This window comes from Asterias rubens, chromosome 7 (assembly GCF_902459465.1).
Source record: "Asterias rubens chromosome 7, eAstRub1.3, whole genome shotgun sequence".
Taxonomy (NCBI): Eukaryota; Metazoa; Echinodermata; class Asteroidea; order Forcipulatida; family Asteriidae; genus Asterias; species Asterias rubens.
In genome coordinates, this window is record NC_047068.1 from 14,500,292 (window position 1) to 14,524,980 (window position 24,689).

The window sequence follows — 24,689 nt, forward strand, 5'->3', positions numbered from 1 at the left end:
GGCAACTTATAAAAAATATACCAACTTTAAGAAAATACACGAAAATTCATTCACACAAAAAATGACGGTAGACAATAAACAAAGCTCCTATAGACAAAGGGGGCGTTATATTGCAGGGCCCAATTTTATTATTCTGTTTAAACAGATTTTTATTTGGTGCTGAGCAGAAATGGACATAATAGCAGTTTCATGTAGGATATACTGTCAACCCTTTCTGTTAGGCTGCTTTTTGCGCCTTTCCCACTGAGCTAGGCAGCTCTGTAAAGCCAATTTTGAGGTGTGGCGGATCGACGCAAAACTATAATACTAATAGGTTTGGGAAAAAAATATGATCACCAAAAGCATGCCGCTCAAGACAGCGGACCGACATCGGCAACGACTGGCATACCACCAGAGGCATGCCGCTCAAGAACCGATTGCGGACCGACATCGGCAGTCACTGGCATACCACCAAAGGCATGCCGCCCAAGAAACGACAGCGAACTGACATCGGCAACCACTGGCATACCACCAGAGATATGCCGCCCAAGAAACGATAGCGGACCGACATCGGCAGTCACTGGCATACCACCAGAGGCATGCCGCTCAGGAACCGATAGCGGACTGACATCGGCAATCACTGGCACCAGGAGAGACATGCCGCCCAAGAACCGACAGCGGACCGACATCGGCAGTCACTGGCATACCACCAGAGGCATGCCGCTCAGGAACCGATAGCGGACTGACATCGGCAATCACTGGCACCAGGAGAGACATGCCGCCCAAGAACCGACAGCGGACCGACATCGGCAACCACCGGCATACCACCTGAGGCATGCCGCCCAAGAACCGATAGCGGACCGACATCGGCAACCACTGGCATACCACCAGAGGCATGCCGCCCAAGAACCGATAGCGGACTGACATCGGCAACCACTGGCATATGTACCACCACCAGAGGCATGCCACCCAAGAAACGACAGCGGACCAACATCGGCAATCACTGGCATACCACCAGAGACAGGCTGCCCAAGATACGATAGCGGACCGACATCGGCAACCACTGGTATACCACCAGAGGCATGCCGCTCCAGAACCGACAGCGGACCGACATCGGCAATCACTGGCAGAGATATGCCGCCCAAGAAACGACAGCGGACCGACATCGGCAACCACTGGCATACCACCAGAGGCATGCCACCCAAGAAACGACAGCGGACCAACATCGGCAATCACTGGCATACCACCAGAGGCATGGCGCTCCAGAACCAACAGCGGATCGACATCGGCAACCACTGGCATACCACCAGAGGCATGCCGCCCAAGAACCGACAGCGGACCGACATCGGCAATCACTGGCATGCCACCAGGAGAGATATGCCGCCCAAGAAACGACAGCAGACCGACATCGGCAATCACTGGCATACCACCAGAGGCATGGCGCTCCAGAACCGACAGCGGACCGACATCGGCAATCACTTGCAGAGATATGCCGCCCAAGAAACGACAGCGGACCGACATCGGCAATTACTGGCATGCCACCAGAGGCATGCCGCTCAAGAACCGACAGCGGACCGACATCGGCAATCACTGGCATACCACCAGGAGAGATATGCCGCCCAAGAAACGACAGCGGACCGACATCGGCAACCTCTGGCATACCACCAGAGGCATGCCGCTCCAGAACCGACAGCGGACCGACATCGGCAATCACTGGCAGAAATAATATGCCGCCCAAGAAACGACAGCGGACCGACATCGGCAACCACTGGCATACCACCAGAGGCATGCCGCTCCAGAACCGACAGCGGACCGACATCGACAACCACTGCACTGGCATACCACCATACAAATAATTGTCTCTTCCACTCTTTAAATGCAGTGGACACATTGGTATATGACTCAAAATAATTACTTACGCGATAACGAGTAACGGGGAGAGGTTGGTAGTATAAAACATTGTGAGAATTGGAGTAGTTTTCGAGAAAGAAGTAATTTTCCACAAAATTTGATTTCGAGACCTTAAATTTAGAACTTGAGGTCTCGAAATCAAGCATCTTTCATTATCTCGCAACTTCGATGACCGATTGAGCTCAAATTTTTACAGGTTTGTTATTTTATGTATAATAATATGTTGAGATACACCAAGTGAAAAGACTGGTCTTTGACAATTACCAGTAGTGTCCAGTGCATTTAAGGGGAGGTGTATATCTGTGAACGATGGAGCATTCGGGGTTAAGCTTTACGGCGTGTGGTCCGGTCAGGGGCCTTCTTGGAGAGGGCCCGGGAAAAGTTTGCGTTTTAGATGCCTTGTGGTGCAATCTCATCCCGATTTTGAAGGGGGGGGGGCACATTTGATATACTGTCCCCCACCCAATTCAGAAAGTGGTGTCATCAGTTTCCCCCAGTATTAATGACCATAGCGGGACACAGTGCATAGTTGAGCCGGTCAGAAACATGGGAGACATTATTGTGTCCCCCATCCCACTTCCAGAAGTTGGGTGTGGGGGTGGAAATGTCTGGAAAAATAAAAAAAAATTAAAAAGATGTAAAAGAACGGCTGCTCGGCATTCTTATTAATATTCATTTTTATTTCTGACGCAAAAATTTCATGCAAAATATTTTTAAAAACAACCGTCAAAACGTGGCATTTATAATAATTATGTGACTTCCAATAAACAAAATAGTCTGCAACACACCGGCTCTGCGGGCGATTGTATAGAGACGCGCCCTCACTCACACTCTCGTTTGTCACATTCGGATTTATATTTTTTGCGGCTGAGGGCTCTTCTGATGAGTAGACTAGTAAATATGTCTATGATCCAGAGAAGTATAATACTTAGCTGGTATCCACTAGTTAACGTCGTTGTACAACACGGGAACCCGGGACTGGTGGGAGCTATTAATTTTGTGGTTTCACAACATCGGTGTGTCTTCGAACCACACACTAAACACAGACACAGTACCGTGCGGAAGTTCCCTGGAAAACTTAAAATTGTATACTATTTTGGAATTATTTGTTCTATCGACAAAACTCTCGATGGATTCTTAGTAGGCCACACATACACAGCCTTCCATCTCCACTATGTGGCATCTTATTGGATTTAAATATGCAGAGGAATACGTGTCATTTTGGCTAACGGAATTTCTACATAGCTGGCCGCACATCGCTTACCAAGGACTACAGAAGTACAGTTCAACGTTTGATCCAGACGACGCAAAATATGTTCAGGTAAACTTTAAACTTCTGAAGAATGATAGAAATAATGCCTTTGAAAAAAATGGGACCAATAAATGAAACAAACACAACACTTAGTCTTGAAACTGTGTGCTTTGCCTTTGGTTAACGGTTTTAAAACTCAAAATATTTAAATATTCGGATTGTGTGTTTGGCTCTGGTCTGGTGATTCATGTATTTATTGATTGATGAACGAATTAGTAATCCACTTTGTGAATAGCGATGTGGAGGCGAAGGTTTTTGCTCTGGTGGGCGTGGTGGTAGCTTTCATTACCATTCATCAATCAGTGTTTTTTTTTACAAATCCAATAACGAAAGTCTGAAATATATTTAAATTATATGAAATAAAGATAATAATATTTCCTAAAATTTTGTAGAATAAACAACAAGTTTTTAGGCCAAGCCAAGTAAAAAAGTACACTACACTAGTTCAAATGATCAAGTCCTGATGTTGTTTTCCGTTGTTTTTTTATCAGAAAGTTTGTGTTGTCAGATAGTTCAATTGAAAGTGTTAATTGTCATGAATATTGAAACAACTGCTTGTTATTGAAAAATAACTTGAATTTTAATTTTGTTTTGACTGGCCTTATTCATATTTTTGAAAAATAAAGAGAGTAAGACATTACAAAGGCAAAGCAACTTAAAGTTTAAAAATATTAGTTGCGATAAAACGTAAACCTCCTCCCGATGTCAAACGTCGGGAGGAGGGTCTCAACCTCAGGCCAAATTAACTATTTTTTGCAATTTTTATACTTCAACGATCCTCTGGTTGGTAAGTTGTATGCACCATCTTATTCTATTGTCTTAATTTTATCAGGTAATATTTAAGAGCTTTTTTAATAAGATTGATTTGACATTTTCTTTACAGACTCTTATTTTCTGGGGTGCCATACCCATCTTACTCCTGATACTGAGTCTTCTCCTGGTCATAGTGTATGGAATATGCCAATGTTGTAAGAATGGCAAAAGACAAGGTCATCCCGTTGTTAACAGACCTCGGAGGACAAGCTGCCTCAAATGGATTATAATAACACTAGCATTGCTTACAACGTAAGTATTGTGATTGGAAAGTATCTGGAAATAATTTTTTTATATTTTTTAATATTTTATTATTAATATTGATAAAATCCAACAGCTGATAACCGCAATTTACAGCTATCATTTAAAACAGATAAAACTACATAAAAAGTTGAAAATTAGAGTTAGGGCCTACACAAAAATTGGAAAAAAAACAACATTTTTTTAAATAGATCATAAAAACAGTTACACCGAAACCCACTTAAATCAGCCCTAATCCTCACCCAAACCAAACAAAATCAGATAGTGTTTTGGTTGATTCTGTTGGACTTAAGCCTGTTCTAGTGAACTGATTATTACTTGCAATTTGGCATAGGGTACCATACATTTCCATTGGGGGGAGGCAAGCTTCGGAAATTTATTGTTTTATTTAATTTTTTATTTATTTTATGTTTTAGAGCTCCTCTAAATGTGGAAATGCCATCAGCTAAATATTATATCAAATGCATGTATGATACATTGTATCCCCCAAAATTTGGATTTCAGTTTCAGATCTTTTTGTCAACAATGACCCTGCAAATTGTAGAGGCACATCAAACTTCCCTTTCAAGAAATGAACTGTCGATAAACCATTTGTCTACATACATGTGTACATGTAATAGATAAATCTGATCACGCACAGTGATTACACATTGAGCTTACACCATTCATAGGTTCCCCTTGGCACTTAGCATACAATGTAAATGACAAACGTTGTTTTGTGTACAATGTACATTATAATCATTTTGGCAAGGCTGTCCAAAATCACAACGTAACTTCAAGTTGTATTTGAAGGGTTCTTCCCGGGATTTTTCATAAACTGATGGCTATTCTGGATCGAAGTTGTGGAAGTTTGATCTAAGTATGCTAAATTGAATGGTTTTACCAAGGTGTTTTAAAATCTTTGTTTTTAATTAAAAATACATACATTATACCGTGCAATCTTGGCGCATTATGTTGGTTTTATCTTGATGATTTGGGGAATTTGATCTGAAGACCTCCCCTACCCCACAACCCCTCAAAAAATAAATTAACCTATTTGTTTTTAGAGTATCTCTGCTATTCCCTATGCTATTCCCGCATAGCCTGATACATGCCTGCTCATGAGGTGTGAACTTTAGACCATGACTGACAGAGGACTGATGGCTATTCTGGATCGAAGTTGTGGAAGTTTGATCTAAGCATGTTAAATTGAATGGTTTTACCAAGGTGTTTTAAAATCTTTGTTTTTAATTAAAAATACATACATTATACCGTGCAATCTTGGCGCATTATGTTGGTTTTATCTTGATGATTTGGGGAATTTGATCTGAAGACCTCCCCTACCCCACAACCCCTCAAAAAATAAATTAACCTATTTGTTTTTAGAGTATCGTCTGCTATTCCCTATGCTATTCCCGCATAGCCTGATACATGCCTGCTCATGAGGTGTGAACTTTAGACCATGACTGACAGAGGACTGGATACAGTCCAGACTCGTCTATGGAATGTGTATCCATTCCAGGGTAAACTGTGTGTGGTGGTAAACTTACCAGCAAAATTGGTTGTGACACCACTTCACCAGTATTTTCCTATTATCTACTGCAGGCAATGTGCAAAACTTGGTCAAATACATGTAGTTAGTTCTTTGTAACTTTGTTACAGTGGGTAAGGAAAACCCAGAGGTACATGTATGAAACCAAATGTTAAATTTTCACGAATGGAGGAATTTGCTCTTGATTTGATTTTTGCACAAAAAAGTAACCACATAACCACATAACTTTGAGGTGAAATGATTCTCAAAATGCTTTAGAGTAGTATCAAAAACTGCTGTCATACAGTTAAACTTATGTACAGTACTTCTACATAACCAAGTAAGTTTGTAGTTGCCATAATTATTTTGTTTTCCCGGAGTGGTTACTATGTACAGTGTACCTTCCCTAGAGTGAACTATAGGGTCTTTCATCAGCACAGAGTTCTGTGATATCTGATCAATGCAGGATCCCAAACCGCTAGACCTTTTCCTCTTTTACTTACAGCTGAAAGCACAAAATCTGGTTTGGTCATTATTTTATTTCAGTAGAGTTTTTCGGGGTCAGTTCGCAAGTTCTCAGTATTAATTCTGGCGTGAAATTTGCACCATTTCTTTCAAATAGCTGAACATATGGTGAACTGGGAAGCAAAATATGTTAAATGTTACTGTAGCGTGTCTGATCAAGTTATTCGTAGGTATAATGTTACTAAACTTGAAGACAAAGTCCGGGATCGGTGATACAGGGGAATTAATTGTGTTAGATTTAAACTGAAAGGTCGTTGAACCAATCCTCTAGAGAAATAGTCTAAAAAAACAAAAAACTGTCAAAGCTGTGTTGTTCAATAAATTTAAATATATTGGGAGATCAAAATAAGCCTGTGAATGGGCTCATCACTGCTTGGTACAAATATTATTATTTAAGTTTGAAGACTAAGTCTGACTAAGTTATTCCTAGGTATAATGTTACTAAACTTGAAGACAAAGTCTGTGATCGGTGTTGCAGGGGAATTAACTCATTAGATTAACTGAAATGTCGTTGAACCAATCCCCCTGAGAAATAGTTAGTCTGGGAAAAAATGCCAGAGCTGTGTTGGTCAATAAATTTTAAAATATTGCAAGATCAAAATAAGCCTGGTCGGTACAAACGTTAGTTTAAACTATTAAAAAGCATTGAACACTGACTGAATTTGGTAAAATGTCACAGACGGTTTGAAATTGTGTGTTTATAAATTGAAAGCTAGAGGGTAGGGAATACATGACATTTAGGCATCTTATCGAGGATGCTTTTTCACTTACAGTTGTTTGTACACTACAGTAGTGTAGCATGTATTTAATACAGAATAGATTGCACAGTGATATGAAACTGAAAGCTAACAAACTCCTAAGTACACGTAGGCCTATTGCCATGCCAACCATTTTCCTGGGAAAAATTGAATTAGGATATATATTTTTTTAACATGATCAATGAGTGAAAAAACTTGCTACACACATTATTTTATTAGTTCAATGAACAATTCAGCAGTTAAAGATAATTGATATTATTTATACCTCATACATATTCATGACCGAGAGTTGAGTTCTCATTGGTCCATTCATCACCACATGCCAGGTGTTATTTTTGCTAATTACCAAGCGCGCAAGTGAGTATTCACGCAAGTGGTAAATGCACATGACAAGTAATAGTTCCCCGGGAGCTATTCTACTTGTCATGCGCACTACCATTGCGCAACGTCGTCCCCGGGTGCTATTGATCGTGGCACTGTTTTGTATACACGCACGAACAGTGCTCTCTTACTTAGCGACATCCAACACATGAACAAACTTATCTTGTGCATTTTGTTTCACAGTCATCATTTTCTCTTGCTCAAAACTCATGTTCCGGTAACTGAATATGTATGAAGTACAGTAAAACAAGTATAACATGGTTTATTTTGGGTGACTAGTCGATGAGCTCCCCTCGGTATTGGAAGTTGACAAACTAGTTCCCTCGGCTTCGCCTCGATAACTAGTTTGGCAACATCCAATACCTCGGGGAGCTAATATCGACTAGTCACCCTCAAACCATGTTATATTTGTATTAAGTCATCGGTTTGAGAATCAAAACAAGTTACTTTTGCAAAAAAGGAGCCATTTTCAAACCTCGTCTCCAGTTAGTTCAAATGTGCCATTGACATTGTATGCACTTTGTAAATTGTACCATAGAGAAAGAACCGATTGTACAATGTCCATTTATGGAACCTAGTCTTACTACAGTAGTACATTGTACAATTCAGCAACACTATACACCGAAAGTACAATCAGGGCGACCTGTTTATTGCACTTGTGCTCGCGTAAGATTTCACAAAATTAGAGTTTGAAAGGCGAGTTGTAATTCCAACTGTGATATCCGTCTGGGGTTAATATGGCATGGCACTGTGAGTCCACACACTTAGCTTTCTGACCACCACAGACAAATTGATACTGCACAATTATTTATAAATACACTGCGGCCTCAATGTGGAATTCCAATCCTGAAATACCAGTCCACACTACAGTGTGCAGAGTACTTGATGGGAGTTTCACAACAAGATGATTTTATAATAGATGTTAAATGATGATTTTAATCCTAGTGCCCTAGCCAAGACAAATAAAGCCAACAACCAAGAAGGTGCAACAATTTTAGTATGCCACAAAATATTGTACGTATAGTACTCTCACATGCACTGAATTTCGTTCTTGAAGGGGCACAACAATTTTTCTCTGGTAAGGGCAACTTTTACAGTACACAGTTTGTTTTGGAACTTTGCAAAGGGCACCACAACAAAAGCGCTTGGCCCCACCACAGTATGCTGGGATGGGTTATTTTTAGGCCTGCCTTTCGAATGCCAGTCACCTTCAAAGTTCATTGTGTTGCTGTAAGGTGACTACATCTATTCTGTTCACCTCCGTGTTTGTACACTGTAAGTTGTCATATTATCAAAACAAATTTGCCCATGAGTAATCAAAGCAGAAATACCAACAGACTTGAGTTTATGCCACAGTCCAAGTCCACTGTGATTCATTCAACACACTGGATGATAAAATGGCTGTGCACGGCACCCAACCCTTCCAGTCAGCTGGTGTATTGAAAACAATGGAATGCTGTGTTGAGGTCAGAAGACCGTGACTGAATGGAACTCACACCAAAATGTACCTAGGCGCACGTCGTACATTGTTCTGTACTATACATAACAGTGTATAGGTTCTTACTATGGGCGTGTATTGTATAAATTTTGCCAGTAGTATTGAGTTTAAATTTTTAAATGTCAGGATTTGTACAGACATGTACAGTTAGGCCCTATGTTTGGATTCATACATTGAGTACATGTCCATTACATACTCTGGGGTATTTGTATTATTTTGCCAATAGATTATAGTGTTTGAATAGACCTTTTGCATTGACGTCATCCAGCCGCCATCTTAGAGGAAAAATGGTGACAAAACAATCGAGACGCACAGATTTGTACGCGCGGCGCATCGTATTGGCCAATGAACAACCTCCTTTTGACCTCTAGGTGAGGGCACCCTACGACGTCATGTGCAGCAGGTCTATTTAAATTTAAACAAATTGTCATGCAAGCCTTTAATTTCATCTTTGAAAGGGCAAGGCCATTTTCGTTTTGTATTGGGCACTTGCAGTGGAAAATCTTAAAGTCTATTTGATACTTTTGGAGGGGCACCAAGGCCAAGTTAAGTCAAGGACAACATAGTTTTGTGGTCTCTGTGTTTTTTCAGGCCTAATGTAAGTTGGCCCTTCACCACTGTTTACCAATGCAGAGAATAAATTATTGAAAATGTCCTTGCCTTGAAAATGTTTTCCCTTAACAGTGGTCTGCTGGCCTAATGTCAGTTCAAACACCTAAGGACTAGTCAAAATCTTGTCCAACCAGCCCTGCTGGCTACATAGTTAATTATTGATGAAGTCATGTCACTACAATGTACCATGCTTGACAATGTTGAAAGAGGACCTAAAAAAGGGAAAAAGATGTCAGATGTCCTACATGACTTGTAGCTAACTGGTCCTGCTGGCCAGGCAAACTCTAGGCCTATCCAATCATTTTACCTGAATGTCACTTTGACATTGAAACCCCAGCTTCTTTTTATTGCAGAAGGAGTGACTTCAAGTTGCGCTGTGTAACAGTTTGATCTTTGCAATTAGTCCTTGACTCTTAGCGTGTGTCTTTCCACAGATGTTATTATTACACGTGTTTAGAGCTGTCCAAAAGATTTTGTTTTTATTTTTGGTTGAGAGGCTGTCAGTGTCACATGTCACCAGCCCGTTCTTCAAGTGGCAAGGCAATTTTACCTCAACTTTTTGCACTTTTTTTTATCAACAACAGCCATGATAATCTTCCACCTAAGTTGGATTTTTGATTTGTTTGCCCGCAGAAAAATTGGTATACATGTACTTACTATAATATCCTTTTCTCAAAGAGCTAAATATCATGCCGGCACCAAGTAATTTGGGGGAATTTATAAATGGCATAAGGGTACTCATGAAAGGTTGGTGTCAATATATTTGTAGGCCAATACTTGACACCTGTGTAGGACACTGTACGTTTTCTTCCCCCATGTCTTCCTCACTGGTACACTTAGGTTATAACACACTCAATGTAAATAAAGGACTGTCAAATCTTGCAACATCCAGGTAAAATGTCATGATGTCGCCGAGATGATTAATGTGATTTCTTTCTATTGGATATCCTTTTACTTATAGAGCGTTTGTAGGGGCTGGTTTCTACGGTAACGAGACGACAGCATCGGGAGTGCAGCATTTCATCCAATCAGCCGAGAACTCAAATGAAACGATAGAAAATGCAGAACAAGAGGTATGGATGAGAAACGTGGTAGAGTAGACAAGTGGAAAATTTGAGAGTGTGACTTTGCAGGGGGGGATTTGAGAAATTCTCTCTTAGTCTTATTCAGTGTGTTGTGGGAGCACATACATGTAGGATTGTTCTGACACGGACAGTGGCAGATTTTAATTTTGTCTGTAATTCAATGGCAGCTGGCAAAGTGCTAAGATTCATCTTCAGATGAGTTGCCAGTATCATTAGTGGTTTATAATAAGGGAATAACACTTTGCCTAGCTATTAAGATTCATATCCTAAAGGTTGGGTCATTGTTTGGCAATGATCTCTCTCAAAAAAATTGAGTTATTTCTATCTGGAAGCTTAATGTCATAAAGATACGTTTAGTAGTATAGCATCCTGTGAAATTAGTTTGTCTGAAATGTCATGTTGATTAGAAATAGAAAAAAACTTTTGAATCCAAGATACGATTCATGCATAGATTTTTTCTCAGTCAGCTTTCTGAAGGTTGGTGTCCGTTCGCAAATGCTACAGCCAGAGATGCGGTTGGTACCGACTGTCACTTCGCTAAGCATGAATGAATTTGACGTTTGTATGAAAAATACTGTGGATAAAGAAATGCAAGTTACACGTATACCTTAAGAGAATGTCAGCTCCTAAGTTGTACTTAAAAATGTGATGACAGTTTCCTTTTTTTTTTTTAACTTGACAGATCCACAATATCTCCAATGACCTGACGGTCATCCTCGCTGGCGAGGTGGAACAATTAGAGCTACTCTTTCGAACCCCCATCAAGAACACCTCGATACAACACGAACTGGAACGGCTGACCCAAGTACTCAAACACATGGTGAACGATGCTGCCACCAATGTCAGTGCAATCAACAGTGCGTTCAGCAATGATGTCAACCTCGGTGTCGTCATCAGTGAGGTTCAATACTATGAAACCTTTAGGTGAGATACCGAGATGTTTGTTCAGGGCCTTGATTCGTGTTGGTTCCAAGAAGGACTCTATTTGTTTTGGAAAATCCACACGACTGCAGGGCTTGTAATAATAATAATATGGATATATAATGCACACTTTTCCAGAAGTGAGACTGGGAGCTTATTCCAAAGGGCAGGAGCAGCTTTGGCGAAAGCACGGTCTCCGTAACGAATTGTTCTAGACCTTGGCTCTACCAACAAGTGAGATCCAGCAGACCGTAGAGCACGACTGCTGTGCTTAGTGAAGATGAGTTCACAAAGATACTGTGGGGCTTGTCCATGCAGAACTTTGAAATGAGAACTTTCGTTTAGTAGCTCGAAATGTTCACTGAGGTCAATTTCGAAAAGATAGTCCTAGCTTAGGACAAGTCCTACAGTAGGACTCTTTAGGAGTTGTTAAAAACTGAAGGCTACATGTAGTCCAAAGTTAAGATGGGTTACTCGTCCTAACCCGAGATAAGACTGATCTTAACTCTTTTGCAAAATACATACCTGGACCAGATTTTTTTTCCAGAAGGTCATGAATCAAAATGAGTAGAACAAGCTCTCAGAGAAGTTCTGTTTCATTTGTTTTTATGTGTATGTAATTCGAAACTCTTGAAAAGAGAATCAAAAGAAAGTTCTCATTAATATTGAACGAGGGGCAGGGGCCCCACCACAGGCATTTAGGGCCGGGATTGTCTGGAAATTTTTAGCCTAAAAAAATAAAACAACATAAAGAAAATGTCTTAGCAAAATTATGAATGTTCAAACACAAGAAACATTGCTCGCATAGTGGGGCATAAAAAGTAAAGGGAAACAAAAAGCCTGTTTCCGGGCCCAACGAGGTATGGCCGAAGTTGTGTGTCTGTGACAGGCTGTACACCCATGTAGACTGATGTAGAAGTCAAAGCTGTGTACACAAATTGCTAGGGTGTTAAACCTAGAGGGGGCTTGTACTCCGTGAAAAAATAATATTTTTGGAATGCCTAATGGCTGGAAGAAAGGCCAAGAAATGTCAGACTAGCTCATGATGTGTCAATCATAGTTTTAAAGATCACAAGTCAAAGATGCCTTTTAATATTGAGCTGTTTGGAGGGGTTGAATTGGTTTGTGGTTTGTACTGTGTTGTTACATGTAGTCAAAACGTTTTGTGTTCCAACCAAAAATACTATCAATATTATTATTATTTTATTAATTACTAGTATCACAAAAATTGACAAGATAAAACCATTTATAATGCTTCTAGAATGCACATTTACATGTAGTGCATTTGAAACCAAGATCAACACTGATTAGAAAACATTCCGAAGACCTTGTTGTTGTTTTTGGGGTAAAACTTCTGAACATTTGGACTTGAATGGCTCACAGTTTTGAAGACACCTGGGAAGAACCCTGGACTATCTCCATGTTTGTTGTTTTAATTCCCCAGAAGCCCTACTCTGTGAACTTTCAGTTTTTCTGAACTGATGTTGTCTTCTGTTTAAAGCCATTACAAGTTAGGCTCACCTTAGTCCTTGTATAGACATCCATCTAGCAATAACTTCCTGACCTTGTAAACTCACGAAAACGGACGATTGAGAAAAACAATGTCTGTGACTCACACGCCACATGCGCTGAATATGTGGAAGTTGGTAATTCCTCTGAAAATAAGTTATCTACTGACACTGTCTGGATTTCTTATGGAAAACTTTTTGACGACGGATGTGAGAAAGTAGGGTTTGCTTATAACTTTAGCTCAGCATTTCACGTAATTTCATAGGCAGCGGTCCCCCTTAACAGTGGTCTACTGGCCAAATGGCAGTAAAAAGTAAACACCCAAGGACCACCAGGCCTGGAGTTTCATTTTTGTCATTTTGAAGGGGCAAGGTCATTTTGCAAAGAGCACTGCCAAGAAGAAGAATAATATCTTAAAGTCAATGGGAAACGTTTAAAGGGCACCAAGGCCAACACCAGAGTCCATGACCTTCTTGGCCTGGGTTTAATTCCAGGCCAGAAGGACCAGTCGGAATTCTGTCCAAAGTAATCCGACTGACTAGTGTTTTGCTTGCCACTGCTACATGCACATGATGTAAATCACTGATGGTTCATCTTGCTTCAATGTTGAAAGGAAATTTAAAACAATGGACCAGTAAAAAAGATGGGAACCAGCAAAATATCAGCTAACTTTCAGCTAACTTTCAGACAGTCAGGGCAAACCATGACTGTCGTTTTTGTTTTCACTAGTCCATAAACATGGGACTTGCAAGTAGCCCTTGGCCTTACTTTCTTAAAGTGACTGGCCAGCAGGACGAGTTAGCTTGACCAGTTATTTTGAGCTGATATGAACAATGGGTACATAGCGATGGGAAGCAGTAAATTAGCCAGCTGGACTACAATGTACGGTGTAAGTGGACAGAATTCTGACTGGGTCCTCGGGTGTTTCAGCTTGCTTTTGGCCAGCGGACCACAGTTGTGTTTTATCATCACAAAACACCCAGACATTGCTAAATACCAATAGAAATAACATCAGACACATCCAGAAAATTTAGTTTTGTGTTCAGAAATTGGGATAGTTATTTTAAAACATACATTGGACAATTTCATATCAGGACATGACCCTTACTTTGACCTCTTTACTTTGAATGGAAGTACATGTAGGTCATAGATCAAGCCATGGAGATGGTCAAACCATAGAGTAAGGAACTTTATGGTCAAATATATATTTTTATAGACTTTTGTGGCTTGTAGTGTTTTTTGTTTGTTTTATGGTAGATAATAATTTTATGTAAATTTTATAAATTTGTTGTATAAAAGGCCGTCGTGGATAATAAAGTGAATTAAAATTTGAAATTGAAAATTTAAATGTTTGCCCTTTGCAGCCGCTAAAGACCATAGTATTAGTGGCCACAAGCGGCTCAAGAACCAAAATGTTGAAAACTGCCTTGCTCTTATACAAGAAGGAAGTGGAGGCCTGCTGCCTGCTTAATCTTAATCTGGATAATCCAACTGATAAATGTAATCTGAGCCACTTACCCTGTGCTAAGTAAATGGTCTTTATTTTCATTGGGTGAAAAAAGTGACCTTGCATGTATCGGGGAGGAACGTGCACATACACTGTAAGAGCAAAAGAGCGACAAACCAATACAGCAAGGGACAGCTCCTCTGTGCTAGTTGAATGATTTCAAATTAATGGTTGGTCAAGCAGGGTTTGCCCTGAACTTGTTCAGTGACTAGCAAGCAGGACCACTTAGCTTGTCGTTTCACAAGTCCATGGTCAGCTTTTTCACTGGTCCGTGGCTCATACTAAATGGGGCTTTCAGGGATGCTTTTTAATGCTGAACTACCAGTTTGACCCAGAGCTGTGTTGTGAGAGAGTTGTGAGTTGTGACGTACAAAGTCTTTGCTTTATGCATGTACCTGTAGAGGGACCAGTTTTTTCTAGTCACATGGTTTCTGGATGCCTTTTTCGTTCCAAATGTAGCAACTCAATGGGCAGACTATAGTATGTCTGGCACACTGTGTTCACTAATGTGTTTTTGGGGGTGACATAACAATGCTTCTAATTGCAAAATGTTTGCAAATTTCCCAATATAGGGCTCTGGCCTGACCACCCTGAGATAAATTTGACTGGTCCTCCTCGGGTGTGTTAACTAGCATTTTGCCAGGGGGGCCACTGTAAAGAGAGAACACTGTCAACTCACTTGAAGATTGTGTTTATTTTCCTTTACTTATTTTGGCTGCATTTACTTAACATATTTCTTGTTTTTCTCATGATCTTTTCCCACTCTTTCCTTTCCCCTGTCCCCTTGCGCATTACCCCCAATTTCCCCCTATTACAGATGGCTGGGCTTTGTGGGTGTTTTCTTCTTTGAGCTGATCATCAGTCTTATGGTGCTGTGCGGAGCATGTACACGAAACAGATGTTCCCTAATATGGTATGTAACAATTCCATTTTTCCATTTGGGCCACTGCTTTATAGACCAATTCAGGCGCGCAAGTGTTGGGCGCCTTGCGCCACTGCTGCGGTGTACTTGTGCCTAATTTTGTGCACAAAGACACGAGAAAATCGTTTCCCTTTTCACTTTTTATGGAAATTTAATGTCTTCCTCGACAATCTATTAATGTCTTCTGTGACATGGCTGCATGATATGACGATTTACTTACTACATTCTTGATAATTTTTTAAAACTAAGCACAGAGTAAAATACTAAAACTCTGACAAAATACTCTCCGATGTGACGCATTTTAGCGACTATTATGCAGATTTTGGTCTTTTTCCCCTAATTCACCTAAGACAAGCACCGCTTTCAAGGTGATTCGGTTTTTACTTAGTTGCAAATATTTGTGGTCAGTGATCTACTATAAGTATATCATGATGTCCTGGCAAGGAAATTGTGATAGTCGGTTAGGAAAACATTTAATTTCCATAAAGGCTGAAAAGAAACATGATTTCCTCATGTCTCTGTGCACAAAACTAGGCACATGTTACACCTCAGCAATGGCCGCCGTGCTCAACACTTGCGCGCCCGGTTCGCGCCTAAATTGGTGTATTGGGACACGTTGCCTCGGATCGGTGAGTTGGTCTATTGAAAGCTTTTCACAGACCAACTCAACTGATCCAAGGCAACATTTCCCTTTAATAATCCACCCCCAGCATCCCTCGATGATTGAGAAACTGTGTAAGAGACTCAGTGGTAATTATTGACTCAACCTGTAAGTAAGATGCTTTACAGGGATAATCCCAAGGCATTCGGAAGTGGAGGAAAGGAGATATTTTCGTTTCTTATTTGAGATAAGGGGATGTATTGATATATGAGAATACTTATCTCTGAAATGTTGTCAACTTCGTGGAGTTTACTTGTCCCTCTTTTGACAGTGCAAGTCTTGAATGTTTTCGAAAGTGCATGGTTGTTTTATTCTTTCACAGTTAAAGCATTACATTGAGTGTATGTATACACAATTCTGTTAGCTAAGAAATACAAACCACAATATTGTTTTGGTCTTGTTAAAGTATTTTGGTCTGGAGTTTTATCTTTTGAGAGGGCAAAGCTTTTAAGGGGCATGAAGACCAAGATTTGTAATTCCAGGCCTGGAAAACTCTAAGCTACATCGATCGTCTTTTAGTTTACAAGCCCTTCTGTTTACAGTGTTTTCAATTCGACAATAAATCTCTGACCATTCATGGCCGTGAATGTTCACAAGTTAGATCAACATTTGTGTTTCCTAAAAGTGTACTTTACAAAACAACCATACACCTTTATTTTGCAACATCACAGCAGAAAGTTTTGGTAGGCCGTCACTGCACAAATACAATAATGCTATCAAAACACCCATATCACTGATAAAACAGTTGGTGTGCTACCCGAAACAAAAAGTACACATCTTCTCCATATACAATAAAAAGATTTTTTATGCCTTTATCCAAAAGGGTGAATTTGTACCAACCCTGTTACTGAGCTGTCAAAATCCCCCTGATTCTACAAAAAAAAATCCCTGAAAATACACAAGGAAGTGATAACTCAAGGTCACCCATAAAAAATGGTTGTCAATGTTTGTAATGTACAAGAAGAAAGGTGTGTTCATTCTATTCATAATGCAGTGTTTCTGTTTCATTTCTACCTCAAATGACTGTTTATTCAAACATTGTGTCAATTGATTTTTTTTCTATGGGTTAAAGGGAGCGGGTAGCGATTGGTAATCTCTCTTAAACGTAAAGGCATTTTGAGAATAATTTCTCTCGAAAGTAGTGTTGTTATGGAAAAAAACATCAATTTTATCCTCCAAATTTGAATAAAAGAAACGTTTCTTTATATATACATTTATCGGAATGTGTATTCCTTAAACTGATTATTCTTCATGCCTGGACACTGCTTTGCATTTTTGGCGATATCTAAAAAAAAAACTCCACCACCTTTTGAAATGAAACTTGCACAGGTTAGTTTTATTGACAATATCTACGTTTATATGGAATTAAAGCTATCATACAGTTCCAAAATACCAAAGGTATACATTCCCTTTAAACCAGTTCAAGATCCGGTAAATTGTTCCAGCATTGTCATTTCAACTCTCCAGCATTGTCACTTCAACTTTCTGGAAAGTCACATTTTGCAACTGTCAGATTGTGCACTTTGTGTCAACTTAGTTGGGAATACCCATTGTTGATCCCCAGAGAGAAATGCATTGAGAAAACATAACTGCAGGAAAGGATCAAGGTTTTTTTTGCTTGAGTAAACTTTGCTTGACCTTAAACTTTGCTCTTGAGGTGGCACAGCAATTTCACTCAATGGTAAGGGGCACCTCAGTTTGAGGAAAATGTAAATTTTAGTAACCTTGCACAGGGAACCACGGCAAAGCACAGGGCACCACAGCAAATACTGTTGGTGCCATAGACCTTTTCGCAAATACCATTGCGCAAGCCCTATCTGTCGAATGAGGTGCATGCTGGTCTAGCTAGTGATCAAATTTGATAGCTAGCTAGACCAGCATGCAACTCATTCCCCGCCTATTGTGTGCGTACCGAGTATTTGCAAAAGGTCTATGGGTTATTTTGAGGCATCTTGTAAACATATTTTCAAGGTTGCTTCATGTTCGTGTGAATTTGTGCACTTTGTCCAGACTACACGGACAAGGAAGTCAAGGAAACTCTGTCTATTGAATGCTTTTCAAGTTCATATATCAAGTTTTGTCAACAAGCTGAAAACAAATCACCCGGTATCCTGGTGTAGGATTTCTGCAAAGCATGAATCAGGAAAGGTTTTGGGGTACAGTGTGGTACACACATGAGTCAGCAAAGTTTATGTTCTCTATTGAACATTATGTGGATCCGTGTGAGGCAACATCCAGTGTCAGAATGTCACTTCTAGCTGGCATTGTTAACAAACATGTAATTGGCTCTGCAATTGTGTTTTGTTCATTTCCTTTGACGTTCATGATAACACAAAGGGAAAACGTTGTTTGAACAACCCCGGTTTGTAACTAACAATTTTTCCCTGTGTCATATTTTATTTTCCGTGATGATAGCATCCGCATGTTTGTGGAAAATCGTTGGTTCATCACATTTTACAGTTGTTTTTTTCATGTTTTTTTTTCAAGAGGGGCTCCAAGGTCAAATTCAGTTTTGCTATGCACTCATTTTCCAAAGATAGAGTCCTCATAAAATATCATTTTATTCAATACTCTTTCAGAGTAGACGACACCATCAGACAGCCAAATCAAATAAGTCTGTGCATGATACTATAGATGAGGTAGTAAAAAGGCAAATCAAGTGTCAGTTTGGTTGTAATATCCAAGTTCGGGATGTCTCAAAAACATGTATTTCAAATGTGACACCATTGAACATTTCATGCATTCTTGGTGGCTTAAAAATATAACATGAAAAGTTCAAAGACTGGATCATCTAGAAAAAGGTTTGGAATAACTTTGAACCAGGGCCAAATTTCATATACAGAGCAAATTACTAGCCGTGCAAAACAAATTCATGCTAACCAAAAATGAGCATGCTACCAGTCTTAGATTGTACATTGGGGATGTAAGCATTATTTTGCTTAGCTACTTTTTGTACTGTTAACGAGCAGTTCTATGAAGTTTGGCCCAGATCAGTGTCCTTTAAAATTGTCAAAAAAGGGCACCAAGACTAAATTCATTCGAGTTTGGGGTTAAATGATAAAATCTTAGTCACAGGATATTATCATTTATGGAAAGTGCAAAGCTGATGTTTAACTAGGTTTTCCCGCTTATTTTTCCTACAGTTGGGCCGGTATAAGGATCTTGTTTTGATAACTTTACATTGGCTTATGATATTTAATATAATATGACAGTGAATTATTCTTCAGGGAATGCGATATTATTTTGTACCCCCAGTTATCAACTAAATAAACTTTCGATGGGTGCTGACTTCCATAAGTTCAAGAATTGTGACAAGCTTAGCACTGTTTTTGACACCATCAAAACAAACTTGTTGACAATTTTGGTGACCAGACTACATCAATAAGATTGTTAAATGTTAAAAAATTTGATTTTGACCTTGGTGATGTTTTATCTGAGTGATTTATTTGATTGGGTTTTCCTTTTTTAAAGACAACTTTTGACTTCCAAGATTTTTCCTGATTTCAGGGCTGCTCAGCTGGAAAGATATGAAGAAAGAAAGAAAAACACTTACAGTGTATACTGTTACGTATCCAAACCTCTAAATGTTCACGTGCAATTTTCCCATTTCATCCTTTGTAAAATGTATCCTCTTACTATGTTAAAGGAACACGTTGCCTTGGATCGGTAGAGTTGGTCTTTTGAAAAACGTTTGTTTAGAATGATTAGAAAGATATTTTAAAAGTAGAACATATTGATCCACACAAGTATCACTCGAGATTGCGTGGTTTTCCTTTCTCTTCGACAAACACAGTCGGCCATTTATGGGAGTCAAATTTTTTGACTCCCATAAAAACCACGTTATTTTGAAGCAAATGTGTGTGGATCATTGTATTCTACTTTTAAAACATCTTTCTAACCATATGCATTTTATAACAAATGGTTTCAAAGACCAACTCGACCGATCCAAGGCAACGTGTTCCTTTAATGGACAGAAGTTACAATCCTTGCTGATTTTTTTTTAAAGACATACAGGAAAGACTCTTAATGTAAGTGTTAACGGCCGAGACATTTAATTATTGCTGAATCTTTATCATCTTTATCAAAGACATTCAGGAAAGCCTCTTTTAAGAGTCTGCCAGACATTTCGTTCGTGCTGAATATATATCAAAGACTTTCAGGAAATACTATTAAAATGTTAATGACCAGACGTCTTGACAATGTTTAACATTGACTACTCTTGACTGCTTATTTTACACTTATGACCTGTTCATGTGTAATGTGTTGTTACAAAATATATTAAGCCTTCGTGAAAGATTCTGCTGGGGTCGAACTGGTAGGCCATTAATTATTTTCTTGCATGAGTTGCCATGATGATGGATCTATTGATCCTTCCATGTTCCAAGTAACATTAGTCATCTCTGCCAGGAACTCATTATACCTCAAGAGGAATAAAGCCATTCAGTGGTATTCCTGTAGGATTCTTATCACGAGAACGTACAAACCTTGAACTCGGTTTACAACAATCTCTGGAATTCAGTTAGCATTAATTCAAGAAGTGATTGACACACAGTAACTGATGGCTGAATAAACAGTTTGCAAATCAACAATTGGAAAGATAGTATCTATCTATACATACACAGATGCCTTGACCTTTTCATTGGGATGACCTTGTTTGGGTGTTTGTGTGTGACGACTGGGTGAATTTATCTTTTGTGGAAAAAATTGTCTGAAAAATTGCTTTGAAACCGTTTCAAGTGGATTTACATACATTTGTAGTAGTGCTTGCTCCATGGTGGTGTGGACAAGCATGGAGCAGTAGTGTTGATGTGGACCTTGGGCCTTGATGATGCTTCATGGTGTTGTTAGCCTGACCTATTGTACCTAATTCTACCTTAATGCTTTTAACCTTCAATAGCTTTCTCTTTGCACCAACTTACATTACAAGGTAGTTTGTGGGATTTTTAGGTTAGAGTACATGTACATGTACTGTACATGTATGTATACATGTATGTATGTAGGAACTGTACTCTTTTTGGATATAAAGAAAGATTAAAGAAAAGAGACAACACACATATGGGGAAACCCATAATATGACTCTACTTAAAAAGATCTTCCATGAATCTGCCATGGGTATTATACTGCACAGCACAGTGTTCATGTTTTTGTATGCTGTTTTCAACAAATTACTGCATGCACAGTTGCACATGTGCATTGAAATTCATTTCATCACATAGTGTTTGGGCACAGCACCATTCAATTAATTGATTGATTGATTGATTCGCGGGTTGATTTGGCATTAACATACAATATACGCATACTATACGCACAATGATTTGGAAACCTTGATGACCATTGGCAAGGACCATGGGCTTGAATCGGGACTTGGTTGAGGCCTAAAACGTCTACATGGTCAGTGTCTAGCCAGCACGACCAGTTAGATTTTCCTTTCACAAGTCTGCAGTGCAGACTCTGCACTTATTATTTTCAACACTGAACTATCCAGCCTGACCACCTGGAGAAATTCTTTGACTGGTCCTTATAAATGTGTTTTAACTGACGGCGTTTGGCCAATGTACAACTGATTGGTAGAATGCTGAAGGTTCCCACCATGGCTTTTGTATTGGGCAGATATACATGCAAATCTGCAGCTTAGTGTTAAGATTTGAGTGTTGATTCCTTACGTCTGTCCCTATTGCTTTATTACATGCAGCTTGGTCGTGTCTGGAAATGCATTAATTGGTTTGTTCATGGCCAACAGGGCCAAAGCAGTAAAACAATGGGGTACTGTATTCTTGAAATGGCAGCCGGAACCCTGTGAAATTAACAATTTCCCTTGTATAGCATAGCAAAATGTCTCAGTCGCTAGTCAAAAATCATCATTTGCTACTAAGTATTTGCATTCATTGTGCACAAAACTTTCAAGTCAAAACTCTTTTGCTTTGCAAAATTGCTTGATGAAATTCCCTGCTGTGGAATAGGGACCAAATGTAGGCGGGGGCAACAGTGTGAACGTGCACCAGGGTAACCATGGGGTAACAAACCGGGGCCTCCTCAGGGATAATATAAGAGATACAATGTGAAAAAGTGCTCATGTGCTTGGTGAAATCCACCTCAAATCGATGAACCCCTTAAACATGTAGAGGAGGTGGATGGGTTTGAGTCATGTAATCCCATCCCCCTGTGGTTTCTTTTTTTTGCAGAAACAAACATCAAACTGGATTGAATTTGTTTTAGTCTGGTTGGATATTCCAACTCTGGGGGTGTACTTCCTCAGGAAAGACCCTCAGGGCAGGATCCACGTTCCCATCAGAGGGAATTTCGATCAACTGCTAACTGGAAGGAAGCTACTTCTCTGACTTCATTTTCTAATGTTGTACAAGTTAAAATTAACATGTAAAGCTCATATGAGAGTATTGCCACACAGTTTTTTCCAAGAACTACAAATTAATGGGGAATTTATGACCCTGTGGAAAATCAACCACTGTAGCTTGTGATCACAGACTGTTCATGTACATGAACGTGTGGTTGGGTTGATAAAAACAAATTCTTATACAACGCATTTCACAATAACCGTATCAATGCGCTTTACATTAGTGCCCTGGTCATGGGCAAATAACATCCCTTTTTAATGTTTCTCAGCTCCCTTGGGAGTATACAGCCCTGAGCTGCCTGTAAGGCACTTGTGGCTTTTTCATACACAAAATCAACCTCTACCCTCGCAGGTACCCATTTATACCCCTGGGTGAAGAGAAGCAATTATAGAAAAGTATCTTGCTCAAGGACACAAGTGTCACGACCGGGATTCGAACCCACACTCCGGTGACTGCAACAGAACTTGAATTCGATGCTCTTAACCACTCGGCCATGACACTCTACACAGTGGTATCTTTCCTCACCTTCCAACTCTAGGACCCCGGTTCGAATCACGCCAGGGGCACAATGTGGATTGGGTGTTTAGTCCGTGCCTGACTGCTATCGTGGGTTTTCCCATGAATAATTCTTTGGTTTTTTTCCCTGAAACTGAAATTCCTAGTGTTCTCTCCATTGGTTTCTTGGCTAAGTAATCTAGTGACTCAGTTTGTTTTTCTGGGAGTCCTTGGTTTTACAACCAAAATAAATGAGATGAAATAATACAGCATGTACACATTATGTTGTCTGTTCAACATGTAGATAGAACCATCTGGTCCTTGCTCTATGGTTGAACCTCCTAAAGACAATTTGATGTTTCAAATTCCTCAGTGCGTATTGTACATGTACATGTACATACCATAGAAAAAGAGCCACGAGTGCTGTACATGTTCACAATACACGGATGCAGTAAAGTAATTTCATTTCCTCACAAGAGTGTCCTGTTCAATTTGACGTTATTGTGATAGTCAATGGTGCTTATAGCCTATATGTTTGTATTGCCACCATGATTGATCATATCTGAAAAAAACACAAATACAATGTACACTGAATCCAGTGATGATTGACAGTCCTACTGATTTTACATAATATTCATGCTAGTACAAAGTACATGTTTTTGTATGCCAGTACATTTTACAAATCTTGGTTTTGTTACTTCATGTTAACCGACAGTTTGCATGAAGCACTCCTCCGATTCCTTAGCCAAATAAGACCAACTTTAAATCAGGTGTAGCTCATAATGCAGATCTTGTAAGTTGTAGTTATTGTGAAGCTTATTATTCATGCATCCTGCACTCCTGCACTGAAGTGGATGAGTAATCCAATACCTTCAAGTGCAATGCACTTTCTCTTTCTGCTTGTGTGTGTGATACTGACATCAAAAGCTAAAGTGCCTCCATCAAAAATGGCTATAAATCATAAAAAAATAGGGCACATATAGGAATTTTTCTCTAGTAAGGAGTACTTTTTAGGGAAAACTAGTTTGTATTGGCACTACAGCAAAGGCAGGGAACACCACGGTAATTGCTGTGGGTGCTGTGAGTAATTTCGTTGTCTTAGACATTTTCATTCACTGAAACTCAACGTCCTCTTAACAAGATGACAATCCACCAGTAAGATTCATCTGCCTCCCTACACAGCATCTGCCATCTCCTCCCGCCGTCATCCCATTACAGCTCATCGCCTCATCCTCCTGTCTAGCCCCTCAAGGCTCGATCTTCAAAGCCCATAGATCTTTTACACCATGTCATGAGATGCGCATAATCACTCTACAAACGTTTTCTGGGCAGAACCCCCAACACGCCATCAATATTCAGAGATTGCATGGGCTTCATCACACTCATGTATTCCTTAGTGATTCTTATCATCAAAGCCCATAGATCTTTACACCATGTCATGAGATGCGCATAATCACTCTGCAAACGTTTTCTGGCAGAACCCCAACACGCCATCAATATTCAGAGATTGCATGGGCTTCATCACACTCATGTATTCCTTAATGATTCTTATCATCAAAGCCCATAGATCTTTACACAATGTCATGAGATGCGCATAGTAATTCTTCAGCGTCTTCTGCGCAGAACCCCAACACGCCATCAGTATTTGGAGATTGCATGGGCTCATGTATTCCTTA

General features: G+C 39.7%; 1 protein-coding gene across 2 annotated transcripts in view; it reads left to right on the top strand.

Moving 5' to 3' along the window:
- The first annotated feature begins 2,888 nt into the window (after nt 1-2,888).
- LOC117292952 (protein tweety homolog 1-A-like) overlaps nt 2,889-24,689 on the top strand; it is a 43,231-nt gene continuing 21,430 nt past the window's right edge. Inside the window, exons 1-5 of one of the 2 annotated variants that reach the window (XM_033775134.1) lie at nt 2,889-3,211; nt 4,086-4,267; nt 10,522-10,633; nt 11,328-11,569; nt 15,400-15,495. In XM_033775134.1, the coding sequence (XP_033631025.1) occupies nt 3,065-3,211; nt 4,086-4,267; nt 10,522-10,633; nt 11,328-11,569; nt 15,400-15,495 (779 nt within the window). In that variant the 5' untranslated portion in view covers nt 2,889-3,064. The remainder of the gene's footprint in view (nt 3,212-4,085; nt 4,268-10,521; nt 10,634-11,327; nt 11,570-15,399; nt 15,496-24,689) is intronic. The other variant, XM_033775135.1, reaches the window with a different exon arrangement.